The 20,067-nt window shown below is 40.5% G+C and overlaps 1 protein-coding gene across 2 annotated transcripts; it reads left to right on the top strand.

Annotated features, from left to right (window-relative positions):
• Positions 1-2,858: 2,858 nt before the first annotated feature.
• Positions 2,859-19,728, top strand: ddi2 (DNA-damage inducible protein 2). Of its 2 annotated transcripts, XM_042507159.2 has the most exons (10): positions 2,859-3,004; positions 3,160-3,331; positions 6,188-6,317; positions 8,078-8,392; positions 8,492-8,618; positions 9,799-9,926; positions 10,386-10,514; positions 10,932-11,035; positions 11,190-11,382; positions 16,236-19,728. In XM_042507159.2, the coding sequence occupies exons 2-10, from the start codon at positions 3,194-3,196 to the stop codon at positions 17,729-17,731; spliced, it is 2,760 nt and encodes a 919-aa protein (XP_042363093.2). In that variant the 5' UTR covers positions 2,859-3,004; positions 3,160-3,193; the 3' UTR covers positions 17,732-19,728. The 2 variants fall into 2 exon arrangements, with proteins under 2 accessions (XP_042363093.2, XP_087946016.1); XM_088089890.1 differs by lacking the exons at positions 2,859-3,004; positions 3,160-3,331; positions 6,188-6,317; ... (4 more) ...; positions 10,932-11,035; positions 11,190-11,382 and adding an exon at positions 11,389-14,109.
• The last annotated feature ends 339 nt before the right edge of the window (positions 19,729-20,067 follow it).

Here is a 20,067-nt window from a genome sequence, read left to right as displayed (position 1 = left end):
GTGTAACAAACTCCAAGTTTCATAGCATGTCGGGGAAGCAAACTTTAAATACTACCACTACTACTGCTTAAAGGGACAGTTCACCCCAAATTACAAAAAACAACCCTGCAGTGTTATTTGTCAGACTAGATTGTTTTGGTGTGAGCTGCCGAATGTTGGCGATATCAGCTGTTAAGATGTTTGCCTTCTCTCCAATATAATGGAACTAGATGGCCCTCGGCTTGTGGTGCTCAAAGTGCCAAAAATATATATATTTGAAAATCTTAACAGCAATGTCTCTTTTCAGAAATCATGACCTTATTACTCAAAAGTATCCACAGATCTTGTTGTGAGCAGATTCTTACAGGAAATGTTTTATCCAAATAACACTTGGCAACTGTATCGCCATGCAGAAGAGAGCATGCATCCACCTATGGTTGAGAGGGTCATGCTCGTGACAGCGGGAGATGTAAACATTAATGGTATCCTTCTCAGCTGAGCTGAAACATTAAGTAGCTCGGTGGTGCTAGGTGAGCTAGCAGTAGATGCACGCTTCCTTCTGCATGGCGATACAGTTGGTGGTTGGACAGAAAATAGTGCCTTAATAAAACTGCTCACAAGAATGTCTGTGGATTATCTTGGGTAACCAGGACATGATTTTTGGCTTTGGAGACTTTGCTGTTGAGTTTTTAAAATATAATCTTTGGTGCTTTTGAGCACCACAACCCAAGTGCCATTTAGTTTCATTGTATTCAAGAGAAGGCAAACATCTTCATGGCCAATATCGCCAACACTCTGCAACTCACACAAAAACAATCTAGACTGACAAGTGGCCAAAATATGTAATTTTTAATTTGGGGATGAACTGCCCCTTTAAATACTGTTTCTGTAGTGTCGAAACACACTTCCTTTGTTGTTGGTCAATTTTGGCGAACTTCCATTGTAGCACAAGTTTACACATGATGGATCTCACATCTGTTATTCCTGTGATCAGGACAACCCATCTAATCGTGGTGTGACGTTAGTGTCACCAGACTCTGTGGACTAATAAGGATGATAAAAGAGTAAATGGTCCCACCCTAACAGGTGCAACAACTCAAACTGGAGAGTGAAGGAGATGCCAACCAAGCAGATTCTATACACGCCCACATGTTCCTCAGGATGGGGCTAATCAGACAACACACTGTGTTGGTGTATAGGGGCTTTAACATAAATTCTACTTTATGCTTTCACATGAACATTCAGTTTTGACATTCTCATAATTTTGCAGTAAGATAAAATGAACATGGAATGAATGTTGTTTCTGTGGACACACAAATACATGAGACTGCGAGGATAATACATGTGCTGGCTTGTGTAATCTTTTTCCTCATGTCCGATGCACAGAACACTAATTCTGTAGATAATGGGACTGCACCCTGACGTTGAGGTTACACAGAAATTAAAACTGAACATTTTGTGTGTCAGCGTGGTGAGTAAGAATAGAATAGAATAGACAAGCTTTATTGTCATTGAACCTAATTGTACAACAAAGTCTGGCGTGCAGTACGATACACACGCTCACACACACATGTTCACATATGTAATAAATAATAAAAAGACAGCATAAAAAGTAGCAGGTGGCACAAAATAAATACTGCACATAGATATACAGACAGAGAAAAAAACTAATTGGTGTCTATGTCATTCAGATTTGATATTCCAAGTTCTTAAATAAATGGGTCCACTTATGGCTAAAAGACACACAACCGTGAATTATAAATACAGTTTACATTCAGTTCTGGTCCTCAGATATCATCAACTGAAATATATATTTAACTCCATACCCATAACTGCATACAGTGAGATAACAAAAGCCCTTAAAGAATATAAAAGTCCTTTAAATCTCAGTGTATTTTGTTATTACTTAAAAAGTATGTTGCTTTATAGAGGATTTTATTTTACAAGTGTATTACAGTTGTATCAAACTACAGTCATTTTAGATTTGTTGAATCAGCATAGTGCTTTACAATAATTGGACAAAAATGCTGTCATCCGAAAACCTTAAACTCAGGGGAGGGAAACCAAGCTTGGTTTGTTGAACGACCTCAATGTGAAAACGTTTTGACTGCAATGTCGTTTCTTTGCTGTTGCACTCAAAATGTGTCACCATTTGGCTGTTTAGTGCTGAAAGCTGTATGCAGCAGAGGTTTCATGCTCACTAGAAAAGAAAGTATTGGTGACTGTGGGATTTTCAGTAAGTCTTTTTAAAATGTGTATTTCTGTAATCTCTCCTTTACCTCCAAAATGGTGATGCACAGATAAACTTTGGTTTGGTTTGCTGTCAGTGAGATAAAATGCAAATTCCAAGTAACAGCATCAACTGTTTCCTCCTCGAAGGCCACTGTAGCAGCTTTTTGACTGCATTTTTTTGCAACATCTTTTATAAGGACCTTTTTAAATGCTATTTCTAAAGATGTATAAGTATTATTTTTAATTCGACATACTGATCTATAATTTTTGTATGCTTTTTTGGAAGACATACGATACTCTAAATTTTGAACTTTTTTATGCTATTTCGTTCACCATACTATGTTGTGACTTTCTTTTTTCATTTTGGTTGCTGTCCTGTGCTATGACTTTTTATGTGATTTTGTTTTGATAAACATATGACTTATACCATGACTATTTTGTTTCATGAAGTAAAAAAAAAACACAACACTCATAACATAGGCCTATTATAAATACTGTTTTTTTTACAGCGTCTACACGCAGTGGGACAAATTATTGCTTGTGCAGGCCTAATAATTATTCCAAGTTTCTTTATGCCTTGTCCTGAATGTGTGTAACTCTAAAAGTCTCCAGTAGGTGGTAATATGACTGTGGTTTGCAGTATTTTAAGACTAGAAGAAGAAACTACTCACGACTGCAATTTCTGTTATGCGACATGTCGAAAAACAAGCTGGATGAAATGCGGCACTTCTGAGCAATACTCGATGTTGTTTAGTTGTTAAAAGAGAAACTGTCAAATCAGGAATTTTACCCAGTAAGTGCAAGGCAGTCTCTGTCTTTCGGTTTAATATTACTTCCACCTTTGACGCTTTTTGTACTGAAACACGTCTTAAAACTGGCTAAAATCCAAACAACACTTAGGTTTTCCTGAGTGAAACAAGGAAACACACTAACCGCATTCTGTTGCAGCGGGTTCGTCTTCTGATCCTGCCCCGAAAAAGCGATGCTGGTCACCGTTTTCTGCGCGCCGAGGGATCGCCCAGAAACCACCTTCGCCCTCGATGTGTCCCCGGAGCTGGAGCTGAGAGACTTTGTAGCACTTTGTGAACTGGAATCAGGAATCCCAGCCGGGGAAATCCAGGTAAGACCCAAGGCTATCTGTGGCCAGAGAGCTAACGTGGCTAACAGCTAGCTAGCTAACTCGCTAGCATGAATCGGACTTTTGATGGTCGGGCTGTTGCGAAACTTCGTTTATGGACAACAGAAAAATTGAGTCGCCTCATGTCCTTAACAGTTATTAATGGCTACAGACAGTCCGCATCAGCGGATGGCCTTAACACAGCGGGAAGTCAAGCTAAAGACAAATTAATGGAGCTAACTGTTGTCAGACTAGTTAAAAGAGGCTAATGTTAACGGTTAACCGTTTCACAAAGTTAACCACGAGTATTTTATTTACCAGAGTAGGAGGGGGGCTGGGGTGTAACTCCGTTTTTAATATATATATTTGTATACTGACCCTTCTTGGAGCCGCAAATATTATTGTCCTGATCCTCACTGTGAGTGGCGAAAGTGCATGGGCAATATAAATAACCATAATAAACTGTTGTGATGAACAGTGTGATTTTGGAGATTTTTAAATAAAACTGTATTTTTAGACCCACTGGCAGCTTGGAGGGGCCCCTGAGGGTAAAAGAAATAAATACAAAATACGGCCATTTAAAGTTGAATGTCCCTCTCACAAGTCAAATAAAGAAATAAGCTATAACTTCCTCCCCAGTCCTTAAAAAATGTCTGAAGTGCCTCCCCTCTTTAGCACCACACTCTCCTCTCTGAAACACAACGAACGGAGACTTAATTTAAAGAAATTAAAAACGTTTTATATCTTTATGTGGGGTACACTCTTGGGTATGTTACCTAAAAGGGAAACTGTACCATAAGGGTAAGAAATGAAAAAATGGGTTATTGTTTGAAGTTTTTAATAAAATTTGGTACAATACTGATGAAAAATATTCAAAAACTGTTAAGTTTAAAATCTAGTCAACTCTTTAAAACCCTTTTTAAAGAGTTTTTGGAATTCTGAAAGTATTTAAAAAGAAATTTGGGATGCACGATAATAATATTTTAATATGTGCTTTAAAATGTAATGTCAGTGTCAGCCAACATGATCATTTCTGCTGTTATGATTGATAGATATATATATATATATAGTTATATATATATATTTTAAAAAAAATTAATTGACTAAAGTTGTTATGCCTGGTGCTCCAGTAACATTATTTAACAGCTTTCTCATGTTCAGTCAAGATAAGAACGGCATGTTATCTTCTTGACAGATAAAATGATGGTCTCAAAAACATGTCAACATAACTCTGAACAAACTGCACCCAGTTTGACTCAGAACAATGATACGTTACAGAGTGTGTAAATACCCTTCCTGTAACGTCAATGAGTAAATTGAGCTTTTACGTTTGTTGTGGAAGTGGAGCTATCAGATTTCTTGTTCAAATTACAGTTAACTCATGTTCAGTAAGGCAAGGCAGTTTTATTTGTATAGCTCATTTCACAGAACAGGGTAATTCAAGTACTTAACAGCATAATAAAATATAAAACATAATAAAGGCTACAGATTTACAATGAAATAGCAAACTAAAAAGTAAATGTTTACTTTTTCAAAAAAATAAAAATCAACATTCAAAGTAGCAAAAGTGCAGACAAGAAGTACAAAGATAAAAATGATTACTTAAAACCAAGTTTAAAATAAGTTTGGGGTCGAGTAGGCAGCGTACAAAAAGAGAGGTTATTCCACGTCTGTGCTGCATGATAACGAAACACTGCTTCATGTTATGTTAACTCTTGGGGCGGTCAGTAGGCCGGCCCCAGATGTCCTGAGGGTCCTTGAAGGTTTATATGTCACGAGCATGTCAAAGATATATGTGGGTGCTGAGCCAAAGAGTGATTTGTACACAAGCAGCAGATTTTAAAATCAACTCTGAGTGACAGGTAGCCAGTGGACCCTTGCAGTTACAGTCTGAATAAGTTAAAGTTGCAGTTTTGAGAGACAGTTGCAATAATATAATCCATTGGAAATAAAGGTGTGGGTGACCCTTTCAAGATCTCGCTTTGACGTTGTTACTCTGACCCTAGCAATGTTTTTTTTTAATGGTCAGAGACAATACATTACACAATAACTTAAACAAATTTAGTGTGGCCATGCAATAATAAACTGCCCCAGCAAAGCTTCTTATTGTGGTTGTTTTGGGGCATTGTCAGACAGATTTACATTCAACAGTACTTAAGCTTTTAGAGCAGTAGTTTATGTTGGATTGGGGCAAAATAACATAGAGCTGAAAAGCTGAAATCACCAGAGTCAGTCAAGTACTATTCTGGTCAGTTGAATATATTGGCATTAATGGAATGTGTTATAATCACTGGTTGCTGAAGTATTCAGATTATTTACTTTAGTAAAAATACTGATACCACACTGCAAAAATACTCTTTCACAAGTGAAGTCCAGCATTGAAAATTAAGTCAGTAAGTGTATTCAGGAAAAAGTACTAAAATATTAAATGCAAACGTACCCAATGCAGAAAAATCTGAACAAACAAATAAGACACCCCAAAAACTAAAAATCGAAAAGAAAAAAACACCCCAAAGACTTTTTTAACAATTCTAAAAACTCAAAATTACTAGATGATAACCTTGGTTGTACAGAAGCTATTGCAGTCAGGTGGACCACTGAATTGACTAGGCGGTAAAGCTACATCACATAGTTCAGTCTGGTTTTCTTACAGAAAAGTAGACTTTACAAAAGCAAGAGACATCTAATAACTGCAGCTTTTTTTGTAACATCTGTACAGTTTGAGCTAATGAGGCATGCTTATCATATTCAGACACATATTCTATAATCAAATATTCACATCAAATACAACGGAAGCAAGAATCTGTGAATATTTTGTATGATGATGTAAATTTACTTTTGTGTTTTTTCCATTAACAGATCACATATGTAGAACAGCTCCTAAAAGACCCTTCTCGTGCCTTGGGGAACTATGGTGTTAAGGATGGAGATGTGGTGGTTCTCAGGCAAGCTGACAGAAGGCCACCACCAACTCAGCCAGCCTTCCCAGGTAACACGTGTTTTTAAATTATATAAAAATTTAGATATATTGTCAGATTTCAGTTAAAATGCCAATGAACATGGATCCATACAATTTCTTTGATGGTGTAATATTATTCTGTGGTTTGATGTTTTTCTACAAGAAGATGGATGATGTGTTGGGACGTGACTTTGACTTCATATATTTTGAGCATTGTGAATGTCAGAAGCCGCTCCCTACACTGTCAGATCAGCGCTGCTGCTGATTTTCACAATGGGCCTCATTCACTAATATATTATTATGTTTTTTGTTTTTCTTAAATTTGTCAAGAAAAGTCCTAAAAAAAGTGTATGCCTGAATCATGATATGTTTGAACCCCGGATTGTTCGCAGCTGCCTTCTTAGAATGATGAATCTTAAGCGCACAGCGCGTACCTGTTCATCCTCAGTAGCAAAGATGAACGCCCCGCAAATGCCCATAAAAGGAGACTGTTGAGGAAAAGCTGAGAGAAACAAAAGTCTGAAAAGAGCGGAGCACCGGACTGAAAAAAACCCCCAAAAACTCTGAAGTGGAGGTATTTCTGAGAAAGAGAATGCCAAACAAGCTGCCATATTTATTACCATTGGGGTGGATATAAAATAACTAAAAAGACGCATGGGATGTTAAAAATATGCGTTCATCAACAGCCAGACCCGCAAACTTTATGCATTACACTAGCACAACTATCAGGACTGAGGACAGAGATGAGCGCTGCAGCGCTGTCCAAGGAGTACTGTGTGTGTATTTAGGGAGAGACAGGGAGTGGGAGAGAAAGAGTTTTGGATTGTATGTACACCTGGAATAGTTATTTATTTATTTAATTTAAACTGGGGATGGTTGTCGATACACTAGTTTTAAATAAATTTGGGAATTTGTTGAAATAATAAGAGTGAAAAGTTAAAAAAAAAATAGAAAGGGCCGGGGACATATAAGTTTTACTTCAACCTACTCCTTTTCGGGCACTGTACTTTTGTCTGTTTGTTTATATGTTTTAATATTTAGTTCGAAATAAAGTCATTCAAGGTGAGAGTGGACGACTTCAAACAATATTTCTTTAAGTTAGTGACAACTTAATTGGAGCGCTGCTTTGTCACTTTTTGTCCCACCCAACCGCATGTTTGTGTGTTCAGTCATTAGAAAGCATGGTTCCCATTTTCATAACTTATGTGCATTTTCTAAAATTCTGAAACCAATTATAAAAAACATATATTGTAAAATAAGAATGTAAATAAAACCTATATTTTATAGCTGTAGAATTGAATAAAACACAATAGCCCATTATTCTGCATTAAATGTCAGCACAAAATGTGCTGAAGTGCTCTTTTGTGTGTGTAAATTCTGTTCTCACCTAAGAACAATTAAAAAATAAAACATTGCGAACGTCACAGTTTTTGTAAGTTTTTAGAACTAAATTTTTGACGAATGAGGCCCAATGTTGTCTCACATCCACATAGTCACCCAACCTGTATTACCTACTGCTGTGGGTTCTAGTTAGTGACAAGCAGGTTTTTTCTTTTGTTTTTTTTTATCATAGAGGGGTTTGCCGTTTGTTAAAAGATCAAGATATGGCGTCCAAAGTATGAGGAAAGTAAATGAAGGTTATGTGTTGATTATGAAAAGCAAAGTGACATATCCAGGAACACAAGGCAACACTACTGAAAAGGCACAAAAGACAAAGGATCATCTCTTAAGTGAGCAGAGCTTTTATGCAAAATGCTAACCTCTCTCCATTTATCCTTTGTGCTCCTTAGGTCTGCCACATATCGACTTTCGTTCCATCACAATCCCCGGCACCTCTTCTTCAACTAGTCAACGTGGTGCCATAAGGCCGCAGCAGCAGCAGCAGTCTCCACAGCAGCATCCGTCACAGTCACAGCCTCAGCAGCCTCAGCAGCCGCAGCGCGCCTCACAATCTTCCACGCCAATGGCCTTTCGTGGCTCCTCTCCTCAGGGGCTGGATGACCCCGCCTTACTCCAGCAGATGCTATTATCCAATCCACACGAGCTTTCACTCCTCAAGGAGCGAAACCCGCCACTTGCTGAGGCCCTGCTGAGCGGAGACTTGGGTAAACCAAAAAAACTGCTCATTGTCGCATGACACGATTTCTTTTTATTGTACTCAGATTTGAAACAGTCATGTTATTGTAACTGTCTTATTTCCTTAGAGCGTTTCACCAAAGTGCTGCTGGAGCAACAGCAGGATCGAGCCAGGAGAGAGCAAGAGAGGATCAGACTCCTGACTGCTGATCCTTTTGATTTGGATGCCCAGGCAAAGATTGAGGAGGACATCAGGTACAGCGCAGAGACCATAGATTTTGTTGATCACTTGTGAATATTCATAACCTAACACTTCATACCCCTTGTCTCCAGCATGGTGCACCCTCAGTTTTACTTCTGTCATGAGATATCGTGGTGTAATAATTTTAGGGCTGGGTGTATGCTTAAAGTTAAGCTGATAGGGCTGCCCTTTAAAAGCTGGAGACAGACCCTCAGTCGACTGAGATTGCTTCAAGTTGAGCAGCCGTTTTTTTCTGGGCAGTGTACTTTTGGGGATCTTTAGGTCCCCAAATTTTGCTGTGGAGTGAGTGCTCTTGACTTCTGCGCTATTCTTTGCAGTTGCCAACATGCAGTCAAGAGCACGGAGAGAGAGGGAGACCACACCGTAAAGTGAAGAAGTGGTGAATTTACAGCTCCCATAAGGTTAATACGATACGGTCTGGCTTTTGTTGATATCTAGTGTCAGGAAAAAAAATTGCGCATTCGTGATCTGTCATTAGCCCTGTTAGCATGTTTACTATATGATGTGAACGCCGCTGTCTCGCTGCGCATCCTGTGGAGACCTGTTCAGACTTTGTGTTGAATAGCCAAATCCAATTCAAATGACACAATTCTGAGTCAGGTACAGCCCTGGAAACCAATACCAATAACTTACTTCATGCAGTTCCCATAAGGTGAGTAGGGTGGCATCTAGTATAATAATAATGATAATAATAATAATAATAATAATAATAATAATAATAATAATAATAGTAACTTTATTTTATAGCACCTTTTAAAAACAGCTGTTTTCAAAGTGCTTTGACTGACTCGGCAAAGGCAGGAACTCAGGGAATAATAAAAATAAACACAAGCAAACTTTCCAAATCAGAGAAAGGTCTAGGCAGGGGAGCGTGGATAGTCTCTGATCAGACCCCTGGCGTACAAATGTTTAAATGAAGTTAACATTTGACTGGAGATGTTTAGATTTTGTAACTTGCTGCAGGGTTACTGAGATCAGTACCTTTAATATGTTGAGTACAAATACCCAGCCCTAAAATTTTCAATATAATGATATTTGAGTTTTTCAAGAAATTGACCGTACTATTTAGAACTACCATTAGGACAATAAAAAAATACGCTTGTTCACCAAAGCTTTTTTTTATCCTTTTTAAAAATTCGAGTCTCTTCTCTTTGGATTTGTGCATATTTCCAGGCAGCACAACGTGGAAGAAAACATGACCATTGCAATGGAGGAGGCCCCAGAAAGCTTTGGACAGGTGGTTATGCTCTACATTAACTGCAAAGTCAATGGGCACCCTGTGAAAGCTTTTGTTGACTCAGGTAATGAGCATTAAATCCTGATCCCATTTGTTGTAGGTGTTTGGCCTTGAATAGGGATGGTTTTAAAATGTTGGTGTGCTACATTGTCCTTTCAGTTTTGTGTGTGGCTTTACAGATAAATAAAATATAAAACAGTGTATTTAGTTTAATGATTAGCAAATGTATGTGCATCTACTTAACTGAAATAACACTGATTCACACTGGCCTGCATGACTGTAAATTATAATCAGTAACGGCCGCTCTTATCTATGATCTCACTCCCCTTTTGATCACCACAAGACCAGAATGACTCAGCCAAGATCTGAAAGAGTAACCTCATCTTTGAGCACAGAACAATGATGTACTTAATGTACCATTTGGTTTTAAAAAAACATAATATTCCCCTCGTCATTGCACAGGCCGTTTTGATTTTTGTTTAGGATGAAGCATTTATAGAGCTCTGCTGTTCCTTGTTTTTAGGAGCCCAGATGACCATCATGAGCCAAGCATGCGCTGAGCGCTGTAACATCATGCGGCTGGTGGACCGTCGCTGGGCCGGGATCGCCAAGGGAGTGGGCACCCAGAAGATCATCGGCAGAGTTCATTTGGGTGAGTATCGTTTTTTTTGTAGAACTTTATTTGAGCAACACTCGATTGTGGCGTCAGACAAGCTTTTTTCCTACTTACAGTGAGACAAAAGCTGCTTGCAGTTTGAAAACATGCTGAATGGTTACTGAATGTTTTTTAAATCACTTCCTGTTAGAGGGTGTGCAATATCATATCGTTCATGATATTAATGGTATAATTTTTAATATGATTTGAAAAATTCACATCATGATACTGGCAATATGTCAACTGGTTGACCTAATGACTTCATACCATTATGCACTGCAAAAACAACAATAGATGAATGCAAAATCTAGTAGTAGTAGTTCAGAGCGACTTCAGTAGTGTTGCTGCTAGTTCTCTGGTGTCGGTTTGGTGTGCCTCAGTGTTGAATTGTGTTGTCTTGTTGCGTTCATGTAGCTCAGGTCCAGATCGAGGGGGACTTCCTTCCCTGTTCTTTCTCCATCTTGGAGGACCAGCCAATGGACATGCTGCTTGGCCTGGATATGCTGAAGAGACATCAGGTGTGAGCCCCTTTTTATCTGATCAGTGTATCGCTGTATTGGAGTTAATTAAATAATCCTGAGGTTTCCATTTTCTTTTCCTTGTATTCTCAATATGCAGAAAAGCTGAATAATATCTTATCTATCTACCTTATTTGTCCTGTTTTCCCTCTAGTGTTCGATCGACCTGAAGAAGAGCGTGCTTCTAATAGGCACTACGGGCACCGAGACTCGCTTCCTGTCTGAGGCAGAGCTGCCAGAGTGTGCCCGACTGGCATACGGAGCAGAGGGGCGTGAAGATGCCCGCCCAGATGAGATAGCTGACAGAGAACTGGCAGAGGCACTTCAGAGGTCTATACAGGAGAGCGGTAAGAAACAGTCTGCCATCTGCACTTCAGCCTGTTTTTCATTGGGCTTGTTTGAGCTCAGTTAGAAACACATCTGCATGTGCCACTTACAGCTTCTTACTCTCAACCCCATTTATGCAGTCATCTGAATTTTCAGCCACATGATCACTTCATGTCATCACCTCAGCAAATTAAATGTGCTGTAGAATAAGACGACGTCAGGCAGTTGAGATGTCTGTCAGGAAAATGTAAGCATTAAAGAAAATAAGGTAAATGAGTTGTGGGCTTGGGTTGAGCTTTTTAGGCTTAAAGGGAAACACTTATGATTCAGAGGAGGTTTTTTTTTTTTGTGTGTGTGTGTGTGTGTGTGTGTGTGTGTGTTATTGACTTGTTTCTGGGTTGTGTGAAAGGCAGTTAAAACCAGATGTATTATTATAATTATGCATTTAAGATCATTTCTGTAGTTGTTGAGCAATCACTGCATTAGCAACCTTTGTCTCTTTGTGATAGCATCGTGCTGGCAGACAGAACAGTCTTCTGAGTGCTTGCGCCTAGTTTTTGGCTGTCCTTTCTGGATGTGTTACTGTCATAATTTACTGTGTTTTTAAAGACCCGCTGTATATCAAGAGGTACTTTGGAGGAAACACTGAAGCACTGATGGCTTCATTAACACTTAATGGAGCCTAATCAACAGCACTGACTGTTTCTTACTGCAGTGAGTTCAGCATGAACTGTTGAACATTTCATCAGATTCTGTGTTAGCCAACAGTGCAGATGGATCCTGAAGGAGTGTGAGAACAGCACATGAAGCCACCTACAAAGACTCACTCAAAGGGGCATCTGGTGCCAGTAGAGACGTTGGTGGTTATTTCTGTGAGCAGGATTATGTTACACAGTAAATCAGTAAGATATCACAGCAACACTACAGAAATGTATTGCATTTTTCATTGGAAATAATTTATCTCTTAATTGTAATCTGTAAAGTACACCTGTGGGGTGTGTGGGTGTTTAAGCAAACCGGGAGCACGCCGACCACCAGCTACTGTAATCTATGTAACACACTGACTGTACATTGTAATGGAGCTGTTATTTACGATATCTAATGCACGTCTGTCCGTCCTGGTAGAGGGATCCCTCATCATCCTCTGACGCTCTTTCTGAGCTTACTTCCATTTTTTCCCCCATTTAAGGGATTCTTTTAGGGGAGTTTTTCCTTAGGCGATGTGAGGGTCTAAGGACAGAGGGATGTCGTATGCTGTAAAGCCCTCTAAAGGGAAACTGTGTTTTGTGATAATTGGCTTTACAAATAAAATTGACTTGACCACATAAGTATCTCATACAGCCCCACTTCAAAAATCCACAACAATCCATTTAATGAGATACACAAGACGCGCTGCTATCCTCTTCATCTCTTTTTTGTTTTTTTGCTGCTTTCGTTACCATGGATACTTGTTTCACTTTACAGCTTACAGCTGTTCCAAACTGTGCGAAAAAGTTAGCACATTAAGTTGGTGACCTCTGCTCTGGGATGATGAGATGATGGTCTCATAATTATGAGAGTCCTCTCATTATGAGGGATTGTTTGTAATGTTCGATGAGGTTGTGTTTTCACAGCTGTCAGTCAAACGGCTTGCACTGAAAAAAGTGGTATGAAGAGTGTATGCAGATAAACAGCGTTTTGCTTCCCCACCTGCTGCAGGACCAGTAACTCCCAACTTGTGCCATGAGAAAAAGACTGCCGAATGACACAAAACATGTCATTTTTGCATCATCTGGCGGATTTTGGCTGGCAGATAGACGAAGAAGTCTGGTTGCTGGTGGCACAGAATTCCTTAACAGCATTAATATGCACACACTCCCAAAACTGCAGTGACACAGACTTGGTTGAAAATCTGCTAAGAATCACTTTAATTCACTAGATTAATAAAGACCTTCATTCCAGTTACTTTATGCACTAACAGTGTCTCAGCGGACTTTTCCAGAAAAAGGATAATGTCACAATATCTAACAATGTTGTGATATAATGTGGCATATCCTGTGATAGAGCAGTTTATCCATTTCTCTCACTGCTATTTAGGTTATGTATAAAAGTAACTGTCCATAGTTGATTGTCATCAAAAAGTGGTGCTGTCTACACCAGCTGGATTATTGTTGTAACATTTAAGGGCGTCAGAACGTAATCATGTGTTTCCCTTTAATGCTTTTTAAAGGCTTACATTAACATTTGTACTATTGCCATTGATGCACTTAGTCTTTGTTATTCTTTCCATCATTCAGTCATGTCCGGTAATGGCTGCACATTGATCAGTGGAACTCAAACAAAAAGCAGCAGCAGTAGAGTTAAAGGAGGGACTCCGTGGTACAGCCACGACGTTGTGGAACGAGACGTGTCCTCCACTAGAGAGGAGGCATCAGTCAGCTGTTGAATCATATCTAGTTTTGATCATCGTGGTTAAGAGATTTTGATCGAGTGTCCTACTCATGTGACGTCAGCTGAGCTCTCTGAGGTTCAGTGACAGGTTTTGTGATTGCACTGTGACCTTTCTGTTAGGACGTAGGCTCAAGTTGTTTTTGGATGACACTTTTCACATCTGTGTGTGTGAAAAGGCTGATAGGTTGGTGCATGCTCTGTGTGTGACTGCTAACTTTCTCCGTCCCTTTGCATGATGTGTGTGGTGTGTGCCCTAACCCCTGAGCAGGACAGCACTGATGCATTTGGAGACAGCTGGAGAGGGCCCTACCAACCAGGTACTGCAAATTCACAAGACCATTGCCAGTGCTAAGTCCATTGCTATTTATGTCTTTTATTTTGCTATTATTTTGCTGCTGGATTGGTTAATCAATGTTGTTCTTTTGTTTCTATCTATGTATTTATTCTGAATACATAAAAAGATGAAAAAGTAGCACGAGTAAAAAACTATGTGCAGCAGGTATTCAAAAATTTACTATAGTTACAGTAAGGGCATTCTTACTTATTATTTCTTAAATGCATATTATCCAAAGTAAAGGTATACTTAACCCCACTCCCCCAAATGACCATTTGTATATCAATTAGGTTTTGAATTTGTTGAGAAAACATTATTTTTTCGCGCATACCTCCTGTTACTAAAGTATCCAAAAGTAGAGCAAATTCTTGTAGAGTCAAAGTAAATGGGAATTGTTTTAAATAACAGCAAAACAATTTTAAAGCATCTGTTAACAACTCAAGTAACTCGTGCAGGTTAATCCAAGTCTCATTTCTCAGTACTTTCCAAAAAGACAAGCCTTGATGACAGGGAACTGAATTGGCAGGAAAACTAATCACTGCTCTCTTCAAAGCCAGAATCCATTGACAAAAAACAGTCATTTTTATCTTGCTGAACACGGGAGCTGCGGTCTACCGCTGCATTGATCGATTGGTGTTAAAAGGATTTGTGTGAATTCACCAAAATCACAAAATAACACAACATCATGTAGTCACATAATCAAGCCCACAGGAAGCTAGCTTGGCCAAATTCCCTAGTGGCCAAACAGATTATAACTCTGGCGTCCATCATATGATGCCATTGGGCCCAAAAAGACTTTTTCCCATAGAATTATATGAAAATGACATATGTAAAGCAGTGGATACATTTTTTGAACTTCACAACCCCTGAAAAATAACTAATTTCACTTTTGGGATTTGATCCATTCTATCCCCATTCAAGTTAGCAGAGGGCTATAGGGAAAGTCTCTCGTGTAGTTGCTGCGAGGGCCGACCCAATGATTGGGAAACAGCCGATCATCTGTGTTATTTTATGTCTGGCACTTTAAAAGGAAAGAACAGTGCCTCTCCTCCAATGCTGGATCCATTTCTCTTTACACATCCATGTGGCAGATCAGCAGCTCCTGTGCTCAGCAAGGTAAAATTACTGTTTTGATCAATGGATTTGAAGAAAACATTGGTAAATTTCCTTTCAGTTCTCTGTCAGAAAGGGCTATCTGTTTGAAAAGTACTCAGCATATAACTTGATAAATGAGACTTGGATTATACACGAGTTATGTTAAAGTTTGCAAACCGTTGTTTTGATAGTTTTGCTGTTGTTGAATATGGACCTCTATGACTTCAGTTTATAGATTCATCGCTCTCCAGAGGCATGCAGATTTCTCCACAAATTCAAGGTAAAGGCATTTGCACGGTCTTTTTTTCGTCCGAAATTAAAAATAAATACTACCTCAAGTTGTGTCAATCATGCTTGCACACTGACACCGTTTCGATTTCCTTAGTTTTTTGTATCCGTCAAAAGCTTTTAGTGAGTTATTTGACCAAGAATCAGGGAGGAAAATGTGGGAACCAGACATATCCACGACAAGAGAGAGGGGCGGAGCGCAAAGTATCCTTTCCTAACTCAGATGACTAAATTTTAGCAGGTCAGATAGTGATATTCAGGTGGATGATGATGATGATGATGATGATGATGAGGATGAGGAGGAGGAGGTGGATGTGGATCACACGCAGACAAAGAAAGCAAGAATCTAGAGGCAGGGAGGAGGACGGCTCAGTCCCAGTGCAGTTTGGATGTCAAATGAAAGATGCAGGGAGAGAGTGGTGACAGCCAGTGAGGTGCCTCCAGCAGAGCCAGAGAGCAAACGGGTCTTGTATTGCGAGTTTTTACAACAAGTAGAGCGATGAAACATATCAGACTCAGTGTGCAAGGGTTCTTTGCATAACTTTTTACATTGGATGGCAGATTTTTAAAAAACACATCCGAAAAAAATGGACTCATTGTGCAAAGGCCTTAACACGAGGTAGATAATTGATAAACATATGATCATTTGAGGGGTGAAGTATTCCTGAATGACCCTGAGAGCTCCACTCATTGTTTCACTCCCAGTTATATTTTCTCTTATAATAGACACTGCAGATGGACAAACTACCTCACCACAGCCCCCACCATTTACATTACCCAGAACCTTAGACCAAATGTCCTCATCCACCTCCCCTTCCCAAAGCCCCTCCTCTGGCCAGCCCCAAACCCTGGATCGCTCTCAGTCTGCCCCGGCCGCCATGGAGCAGGCCTCAGCACCAGAGCTGTGCCAGGACCAACCTGGCCTCCAGGAGCTTCCTTTACCTTCATCCTCAGCTGAGGATGCTGGTTCTACAACTGATCAGGTCCATCCTCACCCTCGGCCCGACCATAGCAACTCCAAAGTGCCCCCTGTCCCCAGTTCCTCGACAGACGTCCTTCAAACATGTACCCCTCTTGCGGAAATGACTACAGTAACGCAGTGTCCGGATGAGAGCGAGGGTGAGATACAGCCCGCCCACTCAGAGGGGGATGCTGAATCAGATGAGGTGACGAACAGCAACACGCTCCCCCAACCAGAGGAACTTTCCCCCACTCAACCCATGGAGCAGGAGGTGACTGAGTCTGAGCTCGCTGATGCCACAGAAGCCTGTCCGAATGCTCCTCACCAACCGGACTCTGTTGAAATGGACTCCCCCACCACCTCCCAGGGCATGGTGTCCTCAGAGAGGGACCAGCCCGAAGGAGAGCACTGCTCCAGCTCCGACGGCATCCCATCGCTGGCGGCCGCTCTGATGGAGCTTCACGAGCTGCTGGTGTCCAACAACCATGCTCAGTCCCAAAACCGCAGCGCTTCCTGCTCCCCCTCACATCCATTCAAACAGGAAATAGACGCCCCCGAGCCATGCACCCCAACGCCCGAAAACGCCCACTCTACTGCCATCACAGCTGGTGCAGAACCAAGCGATGCCAAAGCCAACCATGCTGCTGCTGTGTCTGATGAGGGACCATCAAAGTGTCTTGCGCCTGAGCTCTCTGGCCAGGATGAGCATCTGGGCAGGGATACAGCAGAGACTGTGGAGGGACAAGTACCGCCGCAGTGTCCAGATGGGTCCGAGGAGAGAGGGGCGGATAGATGTGGGCAAGATGAGGCAAATAACATCAGCAGTTTGCAGCCTGAGCCAGAGGTTCCTCCGGATCCTGCAGGGGACCTGGAGTTCAGGGAACCTCCAGAGGGGCAGCAGGGGAGAGGGGTCGCAGATGGACGAGCCTCTGGCACCAACACCCCGGACACCCTCGGCCTCCAGACTGAGCACACTGTCCTCAGCCCTCTGTCTATGGCAGTGGGCTCACCTGAGGAAGTTACGAGCACCTCCTCCCCCTCTTCCCCTCCTCTTGCTCAGGCTCCCCAGCACACACCTCCAGCCCCTCTTCTCCTTTCTCCACATCCCTTTATAGAACAATTTCCAGCTGAGCACATCCAGAGAATCCAGGCAGCAGGGTTTTCTGCCCGGGAGGCTGCGGAGGCACTGGAACAAGCCCATGGGGTTGTGGAGCTGGCTCTGCTGGCACTTCTAGCCCGCAGTATCACTGTGCCCACCTAGACTCATAACTAGTCATGCGAGTCATCCAGCCTCCCAACCCAGCATCTGTCTTATTTATATCTTTTTAATCTGCGTTTCCATCAAAGGCTTTTGGTATAGTACCTTTGGAACCAAAAGTAACACCTACGAAGAGGTACCTAGACCCAAGATCTGTGTCGTCTTTCTTCTGCAGACAGCTAGTACTCTTAAATGTGGGCGGGGTTGTTGTCACTCACTTGCTGCGCCGTCCATTAGCACTCGCTGTATTTCCTTGTTCACCTGTGATACAGAGTGAAGTCCACACCCCATTTATCGTCCACAGAAGGGGGCTGCAGGCTGCAGTGAGAGTCTCTCATAATGGGATATTTTAAAAGAGCAGGGATGTGCATTGACTTGTTGTTAGGCACGAGTGGCGGTTTAGTGCTGACCTAGTGCACCAGAACGAAGCTCTGACACATTTTTTTTTCTCTTAGTGAGAATTAGAGTATGCAGTTTACATAATCTGGTCACAATGAATATAAATTTTTTTGAACACGTTAAGATCCACTCAATACTAAAAGTGTATCTCATCCAGAAGAGACAACAAAAAACAGCCGGAGTGGTCAAAGTCTTATTGAAATTGAAGGTGTGTTGATGGATTCAAGTCGAACATTACAAGTAAACGTTCCACTCAAAAATTGGCCGGCAGTCGACCCAATGAATGAAATAATTTTTTTTCTCAGTCTACAGCTGCTACTAGACATCATTCATCATCAAAACATCATTCTGTAGTTAATTTTCTAATGTATGAAAAATGTGTAATGGTATGAACAGTGGAGCAGCACAGAGGGTTGATTGTTTCTAGCTCCACCTTTTAGTACCGGATCTGGGCGCTGGGTACCCCAAACAGAGAGGTGACGAAAAATGGGGACGGTTCCAAAGGTACTAAAGGTACCATCCACAACTTTTCACAATGGAAACACAAAAAACTGAACTGAACTGAACTGAACCAACCTGCTGGTGGAAACGCACCATTACTGATCCAGATGTCTCAGTCCCTTCGTTGCAGGGAGCAAGTGTGAACACAGGGAAATGCTGTTTCTTGGTTTGTCGTACAGAATATCCAAGAACAAACAGGACAACTGGTAATACTTTTCTGGATATTGCAGATATGTGAGGTGTGTTTGCATGCAGATGTTTTGGGTGGCCACCCATTTCATTGGTTTTTAGAGATTTGGTATGGTAGATTGATTTTGTTCTGGTTTTGTTGTCCAGCGTTGACACATGAAATGCCCAACATATGATTGATTCTTTATAATTTTCCCTTTGATATGTCATAAAACTTGTTGTTTATGTTGTGGAGCATCAATAAAAGAAAAAGCATCTAAATGGAGTGTTATTACTCCTACTCCCTGTTCAAGAATAACTGTCTGGTGAGCTTTAGATCATTCAGCACAAACATTAATATCTGAAGCAATCTGCTGATGAATAATGCAACATGTGGATTTTTATGATTTAGAAAAGAAAAGCTACATCGTGGGCACTGCTGCAGTTTAGAAGAGTTGATCATTATTGATCAAGTTTACAAAACTTTTCTCCAGATAACTGAAAGCCCCCGTATCCACGGCCGCTATCACACTGAAATATCAAGTGAGCCATGAGTGTGTTTGTCGACGTACGATCATTGATGGAATTTTTCGGTTAAGTATGTGTATTACAGAAGGTATCTTGTACTGTATGTGTTATTCTCCACACTTTGAAAGCTTTGCCATGTGTAGATTACAAAAACTTGTTTGTAGCTCCTGTTCAGAAAGTCCTTTTAATTTGTGTCAAATCATCATAGTGTGTGTTCATACCTTAAAAACACCCATTTTCATTTTATAATCTGTTTAGAATATTGCCATGTCCGCACATCATATATCAAGGATTTTAATGGCTTTATTTGAGTCATATACCAACAATGTTCAGGCAGATTGAATTATCTACTTTTATCTTGTATGAAATTTTAAATTGCAAATAAAATGGAACTAGTATTTGTACACTGTGTTGTGATTTTTGTTTACTTCCTGCAAGTAAATGAGTTTGATTTGAGCTGATTTTAATAATTGAGTTACACTTAAATCAAGTTGTCATATTCTTTTTATACATACAGTGGCAGCAACAACAAAACAAATACAAAATATTCAGATTTTTGCCCTTGCTCTGAAAAAAGACAATATTCCTATTAAATGGTTTACATGGTGAATAAATATTTCACTAATATTCATTTTTACGCAGAGCTCTGCATACTCTGATTAATGTGTCTCCCTCTTACCGTTGTGATATTTGTGCATTTCAAAAACCTGTTGACATAACCAACTGAAAACCTGCCAAGAATT

Source organism: Plectropomus leopardus, chromosome 2, assembly GCF_026936395.1.
Source record: "Plectropomus leopardus strain MGB_pleo_1.0 chromosome 2, ASM2693639v1, whole genome shotgun sequence".
NCBI classification, from domain to species: Eukaryota; Metazoa; Chordata; class Actinopteri; order Perciformes; family Serranidae; genus Plectropomus; species Plectropomus leopardus.
This window is presented reverse-complemented; position numbering and strand designations above follow the sequence as displayed.

Bases quoted from the DNA above. Each gene is read 5' to 3' on its own strand.
- ddi2 (XM_042507159.2), top strand. From the start codon at position 3,194: ATGCTGGTCACCGTTTTCTGCGCGCCGAGGGATCGCCCAGAAACCACC. The intron at 3,332-6,187 runs GTAAGACCCAAG...TTCCATTAACAG, and splicing joins TCCCAGCCGGGGAAATCCAG to ATCACATATGTAGAACAGCT. The intron at 8,619-9,798 runs GTACAGCGCAGA...GCATATTTCCAG, and splicing joins AAGATTGAGGAGGACATCAG to GCAGCACAACGTGGAAGAAA.